At 48.5% G+C, this 8,457-nt stretch overlaps 1 protein-coding gene across 2 annotated transcripts in view; it reads left to right on the top strand.

The window, feature by feature from the left end:
* The first annotated feature begins 2,725 nt into the window (after positions 1–2,725).
* The window catches only part of SNX18 (sorting nexin 18), a 61,201-nt gene continuing 55,469 nt past the window's right edge, over positions 2,726–8,457 (top strand). For both annotated transcript variants that reach the window (XM_059492697.1, XM_059492696.1), the window contains exon 1: positions 2,726–4,350. In XM_059492697.1, coding sequence (XP_059348680.1) covers positions 2,805–4,350 — 1,546 coding nt within the window. In that variant the 5' untranslated portion in view covers positions 2,726–2,804. The remainder of the gene's footprint in view (positions 4,351–8,457) is intronic.

The following is an 8,457-nucleotide window of genomic DNA, read 5'->3' as shown; positions in this document are numbered from 1 at the left end:
ACATTTTTTAAATGTTTGTTAGAATGGCTTCTAATTTTGCAGGTCAGTTTTCTTGAAAATAATAATTGATGGTTTTAAGATGTTATTTATAATATGCACAACAGAGTCCTCAGCACTGTGGTAATCAGAATTGGCTCACAGGTGGGAAATTATGGAAAACGTCATTTGTTGCAAATTATTTTTGCAGTTTTGATCACTAGGAAAATAACATAGCACACATTTTCCTTTCATATTTTTGCTTTATTGAAAACATTAGTGCTGGAAAAACCATGACTCAATGTCACATAATTTTTTTATTAAAGTCTTCAGATAAAACTGAAAGATCTTAAAGAATAACTACTTTAAAAATTTCACCTGAGTAACTAAGAAATACTACTTTCATTAGCTTTATAGATCTTACACCTTCAAATTCTCCTGGTAGCAGTTTTTGTCCCTGTTGGACTTGACACCTTTGCTTCTGTTCCTTTGAGATGGAAACATCAAGCCAATACTTACTAGAGATAAATCGGGCCAAAAGCACTGAGGGGAGCACGAGGAAGCAGGACAGCTGCCACCTCCACCAGACCCCAGGAAGTAAGAGAGATGCCCAGCTCAAAGTTGTCCCTTTGTCCTGCCCTGGCTGTGACAGCCACAACCTGACAGGCACAGTCAGCATGACCGCTTGGAGCAGGAAAATCCCATTCCTGAACCAGCTTTGCACTTGTGCAAGGCATCTGTTTGTCACTCCACATTCTCCAATGAGAGTAAATCTTAAATATCTGTTTAAAACAAATCAAGCTGGTCAGCATCTGTCTAGTACTGTTCACGTGACAAAAAAAAATTTTTTATCTATTCAGAGAAAACAACATTAATCATTAAGAACATTGAAATTTAGATGAATTGGAGTGAAAAGTTTAGGAAAGCAGTTGGATCAGGTACAGTCAAATATATATATGATGCAATAAGTAGTATAGAGAAGGCAGATCAAGGACTATTCTTCTGTAGTTTAACCTGTGAGGATTCACATGAATGCACAAGATTTCCCAGATCAATCTTAGCAGTAACTTTGGAAGGAATACAAAATCCCAATCCTTTACCTTGATCTGCAGCAGTCAGAATTTGGGATGAAACCTAAAGCCAAGGTCAAACTGATCCACATGTATCTCCTGTCGGGGTTTTAGTCCTTGCTGTAAGTTGGCCAGCGGGCGGACAGCAGCATGGTGGCTGTGGGCCAGCTGCCATGGCTATCTCTGTGTCTAGCAGAAGAGAACCAGACCTGTGTGACAGGCAGACACTGACGGTGCATCAGCTGCAGGGGCAGATACTGACCGATGGAAAGAGAGCTGTGGTGGTTCTAGGAGCACTAACAGGTCCTCACGCAGGGTTTGAGGATCCCCTCAGGGCCTGCTGGTCGGCGGCGAGTGATGATGACCAGGCCACCTTAGCACTGCTGCAGATACTCAGAATTGCTCTCTGTAAACTTGCTGCAACACAAACGTGTTCCACAGGGCTGGCTACTGAAGAGCTGGTTGTGTGGTGAATTACATGTTTCTTTGGTCATTGTACTCCGTAAGTAAAACAGACCTCCAGATTTAAGCATTAAAGGAGTTTGGGGCTAACATGCATAGACTGGGGTGAGCTGACATATTAAAAAAAAATAGAGTAGCCAAACTGAGCAACAGTAACAGGAAAGTACTGTGATGACATGTGAACTAATTGTGGAGAACATGAAGGTCTGAAAAAGTGTAAAAAGTAAACCCCAGGTACCAAACACTAAAACCAGCAGTGAAAGGAAACCGTGGGTCTTGTAGCATTCCAGTGAATTGCTTCTGGGTGAAGACAAATTATTCCACACAAATCTCTAAAGTAACATACTCTCTAAACTATGGCAGAGTAATAAGGAGGATACCTGGATGCTACTGGGAAAACATGAAGAACTAGGGACCAGAAACTTGTCACATCTCCTCTGAAACACTTCCTTCTAATTGCTTGTGAATAGGTAGAAATTTTGAGATAAACTTCTACCTAGGGATCCAAAGAGAGGTAAAAGATGATTAACGGGATGGGATCCATATGACTAGACAACACAGGAGCAACAGGTGGGGAAATAATCACGCAGGTAAAAAAGCACCTCGACCGGACTGAGGCTGTTCCGCAGAAAACCAACATCAGTGGCATGACTACATTTTCTGCGAAGGCTAAAATACGCATTATCCACCAGCAAAACGCACCCTGACATTCTTTTTCTCAGGCCGCAGCAGGCAGCCGGAGGAGCGCCAGCAGCACCGGCGCGGCTCCTCAGCACCGCCTGGCGCGGCTCCCGCGGCGGCCGCACCGGAGCGCGGGAACAAGACGCGGGGGCTCAGGAAGGCTTCCCGGCCGGGCGCGGGGAAGTGCTGACGCGCCTTGGAGGGACCGGGAGGCGCTGGCGGTGGCCAAGCGGCGCAGGCCCGGCGGGGCTGTGACACTCCGGGCCCGGGGGCGCTGGGCGCGGCCCCCCCTGGGCCCGCGGCCGGCAGGGGGCGTACGGAGGGGAGGGGAGGGGAGGCGGGGGGGGAGGCCATCGATGGGGGCGGCCGCTCTGCGCTCGGCTGCTCCGCCCTGCCGCTCGGCTCTGGATTAGCGCAACTGGCGACGTGGGACGGCCCGACCCGGCCCCGCGCCCGCCGCCGGCTCCGGGAGCGGCACCGGACCCGCACCGGGAGCTGCACCGGGCAGGCCGCCGACGGGACGAGGAGCCCGAGAACGGCGGCACTCTTTGCGGCAGCCCCACCAGCGCGACGCGGTGAGGGGCGGCGGCGCAGGGAGCGCCCCGGTGGGCGGCGATGGCGCTGAGGGCGCGGGCGCTGTACGACTTCAGATCGGAGAACCCGGGTGAGATCTCGCTGCGGGAGCACGAGGTGCTGAGCCTGTGCAGCGAGCAGGACATCGAGGGGTGGCTGGAGGGCGTCAACAGCCGCGGGGACCGCGGGCTCTTCCCCGCTTCTTATGTACAGGTGATCCGCGCCCCCGCTGCCGAGCCGCCGCCGCCCGCCCGCTACGCAAACGTTCCCGTCGGCGGATTCGAGCCGCTGCCGCCCCCCGCCGCCTTCAAGCCGGCGGCGCAGCAGCCCCCGCCCGAGCCCTTCCCGCCGCCCCCCGCCGGGTATCCCTTTCCGCCCTACGGCGGCTCCTACCAGCCCAGCCAGGGCAGCGATGACGACTGGGACGACGACTGGGACGACAGCTCCACGGTGGCCGACGAGCCGGGCGCCCTGGGCAGCTCCTACCCCGACTACGAGGCGGCGGGTGGCGGCGCCCCGGGCCGGTACCGCCTGTCTACCCGCTCCGAGCCATCCCTGGGCCCCCGCGGCGCGGGGCACCCACCGGGACACCCGCACCCCCCCGGCGGCGGCGGCGCCGCCAAGAGCTCGGCCACGGTGAGCCGCAATCTCAATCGCTTCTCCACCTTCGTCAAGTCCGGCGGAGAGGCCTTCGTGCTGGGCGAGGCGTCGGGCTTCGTGAAGGACGGGGACAAGCTGTGCGTAGTGCTGGGCCCCCGGGGCCCCGAGTGGCAAGAGAACCCGTACCCCTTCCAGTGCTCCATCGAGGACCCCACCAAACAGACCAAATTCAAGGGCATGAAGAGCTACATCGCCTACAAGCTGGTGCCCAGCCATACCGGGCAGCAGGTGCACCGTCGCTACAAGCACTTTGACTGGCTCTATGGGCGCCTGGCTGAGAAGTTCCCTGTCATCTCCGTGCCACACTTGCCAGAGAAGCAGGCCACTGGCCGCTTTGAGGAGGACTTCATCTCCAAACGTCGCAAAGGCCTGGCCTGGTGGATGGACCACATGTGCAGCCACCCTGTGCTCGCTCAGTGTGATGCCTTCCAGCACTTCCTTACCTGTCCCAGCACGGATGAGAAGGCCTGGAAACAAGGCAAGCGCAAGGCTGAAAAGGATGAGATGGTGGGTGCCAACTTTTTTCTGACCATCAGTGTCCCCACAGGCCCTGGGGCCAGCCTAGACTTGCAGGAGGTAGAAAGCCAGGTGGATGGCTTTAAAGCCTTCACCAAGAAGATGGATGAGAGTGCCCTGCAACTTAATCACACGGCCAACGAGTTTGCCCGCAAACAAGTCACTGGTTTCAAGAAGGAATACCAGAAGGTGGGGCACTCCTTCAAGTGCCTCAGTCAGGCATTTGAGCTGGACCAGCAAGCCTTTTCAGCTGGCCTCAACCAAGCCATAGCCTTCACTGCAGAAGCCTATGATGCCATCGGGGACCTCTTTGCAGATCAGCCCCGGCAGGACCTAGATCCTGTGATGGATTTGTTAGCGTTGTATCAGGGGCATTTGGCCAACTTTCCTGACATCATCCATGTGCAGAAAGGTAAGACCCTTTTGTGTTTTCTGAAACAATTTAACTTTTATGTACCAGTGACATGCAACTGATATAGGAACCAGTGCCTAAATTTGCCTTGTGTCTGGCTTGCTGGCTTTGTGTTCAATCTTCCTGTGTTTGCTTAGGTAAACTCTCTCTAGAAATACAAAAAACACATCAATGAGAATTTTTATTATGTGCCAAAGGCCTAAACATAGTTGGGAGTTTTGTTGATGAGAAGTTGCTGTGTTCGGCTGCATATCTCTCAAAGTAACCACGTTGAACTAAACTGCCTATATATTAAAAATTATTGGGCTTGTTTACAAGCTGGAAATCAAGTGGTGTGCAAACATCTATTACTCTGAGGTATGTGAGGTATCTTGAATCTTTTTCTATTAGGTACTGAATATGAAGTAATAAGATGATGCAGGTGCTCCTCTGATTGGCCACTCTGTTCAAGGTGCACACGGAAGTGTGTGTTTTGCAGCGTCAGTCTGATGAGATGTTTAAGGCTGCTGGGGCATCTTTGTTCAACCAAGTGTCCTGTGGTGTTTGTGAAATAGTAATGGTCAGCTACAGTGTTCTTAGTTGTTCAACCTTCACCCTTATTATCATGAACAGATGCTGGTCACCTGTTATCCTTTCAGCATCTTTCTAGCTGAAACACACTGCCCAAGTTCAGATTGCTAGTTGTAAGGTACTTTGTGACCTGTCAGAAAGAAAGAAATTCAAAAATGAAAAAAAATCTGCTGTATAACTAATGACACGTGTCCAGAGAAACAGAAGTTTGAAGTACTGTATATGAGGAGATGCTACTGTTAAGTTATTGATAGTCATACATTCTTTACCATTGCAAGTAGGTAAGTCCATCATTAATTCTTTTTTTTTGTTATCTTCCTTACCTGTAGTTTTCAACTCAAAGTTCAGGAGGGTGTGGGCCTTTCAGTTGTAACACCAAGGCCAATAAAACATCACATATGCTCTGCAGAAATGGTTATCCATAAGTTACCCAAGAAAATGCATGAGTTTTGTAGAAAATTATTTTGGAGATTAAATCCCAAGTGAATTGTCACCCAGAGCAAATCAGTCTTTTTGTTCTTACATGAAATTTCCAGGAGTTTTGCATCTAAAACAGTACACTAAGTTTGGTAAAAAGAGTTGGAAAAGTTTTTTCAACAGAGCAGAAAGACAGCTATCTAGAGGTATGCATAGCTGGGAACATCTGAGGAAAGAGATTTGCTACAAAGTGCACAATTTGTTGTTATTTAAGCAAATAAGCTTTTCATAAAAATCGTATGCATCAAAGTCTGATTTCCATTATGCTGTCAAATATCAAAAATTGTGAGTGTAAACTTGAACAATCTTAATTTTATTTTGAAGAGGAAAGAGAGGTGTGAAGGTTAGCATTTGAGGATTTTCTTTGCTAGCTGCTGTCGTATTGTGTTTTGATAACAGCTTTCAAATATTTTAGATTTGGAGAGATGAGTGGCCTTGGCAGTGCCTCCTGTTTGGGAGCAGAGCATGTTAAAGTGAGTTGTTATCTTAAAGGATTATCTGTAAGCTTCTGGAAAAAATAAAGGGACAGATACTTGTATTAGATGTGAAAATCCAGCATACTGTATATACTATTTAAATAAAATATTCTCAGGCTTTAAGGTTATATGGAGGTCTTCACTGAAGTATTTTTGGAAACAAGCCTTTGAAGAGAGGACTGGGAATAATAAGATATGTGCTGAAACCATCCTTATTTCTTTTGTAGTTCTATTTGAATTTACGCTTACTGGTAAATTGTACTTTGCTGAACTGCTGAAGGTTCATGTAAATAACTAGAGCAGTGCATGAGCATGAAGTATGTAGAGTTGATTTTGGGCTAGGCACTGTCCTGGAGCGGATTGGAGAAATGTCCAACTCCCCTGCATGCAGCTGTTAATGCTCCAGCGCCTCTGAGCTAGCACTGTGTTCACAGTATCATCCATGGCACATAGTAGTCATAGAAATATGGCAGGGGCTTCAGAGGGTGGTCTCTTGAGTGTACATGGCCATGACGGAACAGAGTTGAATGAGTTGTGTGGTTTTTGTTATTTCTGTTACCAGACAGCAAACTAGACAAAAACCGAGAGTAATGTTTTGTGCTCCGTATTGCTGGTTTATTACTCTTAAAGGGTACTATTAAGAAGGTACAGCTTTTCAATGCCAATCTGTAAACTTCAGATGAAAATATGAACTGTTTGGTGTTCTTGCAACATAAAGGCTTTGTTTTAAATTTACTGTCTGGGATAGTTGCCAATTTTGAGAAATAATATTGTCGCTATAGACTACACAAATATCTGTTTGTATAGTCAATAGCTATGAAACTGTGTTTGTGATAAGAAGTCATATGAAAAATAGGGTTGATATGTCTTTCTTCAAGGGTTTTATTTTCTAGTGAACAAGCTCATTAAGCAGTAAAATTACACCAAAGTGGCCTTAAAAGTTGCAGAAGCAGCAGCCTGATTGATACATTGTATAAATGGCCATGCCTTTAAAACTATGAACCCTGAAATTAGAAGCAGTGCTCTTTTTTTGCTACATAATGCAAATATATTACTTACTTCTGATAAAACCCAAGATGATATTCCCTTGGATCTACAGCAAAGGCAGCTGTACCAAAGCTTGCCTGTGTCTGTGCATAGAGCTGGAGAACTATGAGTGTGAGAATGATCAACTCCCAACCCTCTCAACTCAAGCTGGATCCCTGCAAGTCTATGAGGCCTGATAGGATTCATCCAAGAATGTTCAGAGGGTGGGGTGATATCATTGATTTTTGAGCAGTCTTGGAAATCCTAAGAGGTCCCAGCTGGCTGGAAGCTGGCAAACGTTGTCCCAGTTCTAAAGAAGAGCAAGAAGGAGGACCCCTTCCACAGGCCTGTCAGTCTGATGTCAGTGCCTGGTGAAGTTCTGAAGAACCTTATTCTGAGAGGTGTTGAAAAACACCTGAAAGACAATGCAGTCCTTGGTCACATCCAGCGCAGCTTCATGAGAGTAAAATCCTGCTTATTGAGTCTTCCTGTCTTTATAACAAAGTAATCCACTAAGTTGATCAAGGGAAACCAGCTGGTGTGATCTTTTTGGATTTCACTAAAGCTTCCGTTGCTCTCTCTCACTGTATCCTGGGCAAAATGTCCAGCTCACAGCTGGACAAACACACCATGGGATGGGTGAGAGCTGGCTCATGGGCTGGGCACAAAGGGTTACAGTGCATGGGGGTGGTATCAGACTGGGGACCTGTCACTGGGGGGGTTCCACAGGGCTCTATCATCAGGCCTGTGCTCTTTGACGTCTTCATACATGACCTGGACAAAGGATGAAAAGGAATAGTAAGTTCGCTGATTACCCTAAACGTAGAGGAGCTGCTGACTCCCTTGAGGGCAGAGAGACCGTAAAAAATTAGATGGGCAATCACAAACCATATGAAGTTTAATAAAGGGAAGTGCCAAGTTCTGCACCTGGCATGGGGCAGCCCTGGATGTACAGACAGGCTGGGGAATGAGAGGCTGGGCAGCAGTGCCATGGAAAGGGCCCTGGGGCTCTGGTCCATGGCAAGCTGAACATGAGCCAGCAGTGCCCTGGCAGCCAGGAGGGCCAAGCGTGTCCTGGGGGCATCAGGGACAGCATCAGCAGCCAGGCAAGGGAGGGGATTGTCCTGCTCTGCTCTGCCCTGGGGCAGCCTCTCCTCCAGTGCTGGGGGCACTTCTGGGTGCCACAGTATCAGACATTAAACTACTGGAGAACATCCAGAGGAGGGTCATGAGGATGTTGAAGGTTCTGGAGGGAAAGCCTGATGAGGAATAACTGAGATCACTTGGTCTGTTCTGCCTGGAGAAGACTGAGGGGAGAACTCATTGTAGCTTGCAACTTCCTTGTGAGATGAAGAGGAGGGGCAGGCACTGATCTCTGTGTGATTGATGACATGACCCAAGGGAATGGCCTGAAGTTGTGTCAGTTGAGGTCGAGGCTGAATATTAGGAAAAGGTTGTTCACCCGTATGGTTTTTGGGCACTAGAACAGGCTTCTGTTTTGGAGATTTCCATTTGGACAATTCCCTCAGGCACCTGGTGTGACTCTTGGCATGTCCTT

The sequence above is a fragment of the Ammospiza nelsoni genome, chromosome Z (genome assembly GCF_027579445.1).
Source record: "Ammospiza nelsoni isolate bAmmNel1 chromosome Z, bAmmNel1.pri, whole genome shotgun sequence".
Classification (NCBI taxonomy): domain Eukaryota; kingdom Metazoa; phylum Chordata; class Aves; order Passeriformes; family Passerellidae; genus Ammospiza; species Ammospiza nelsoni.
This window is presented reverse-complemented; position numbering and strand designations above follow the sequence as displayed.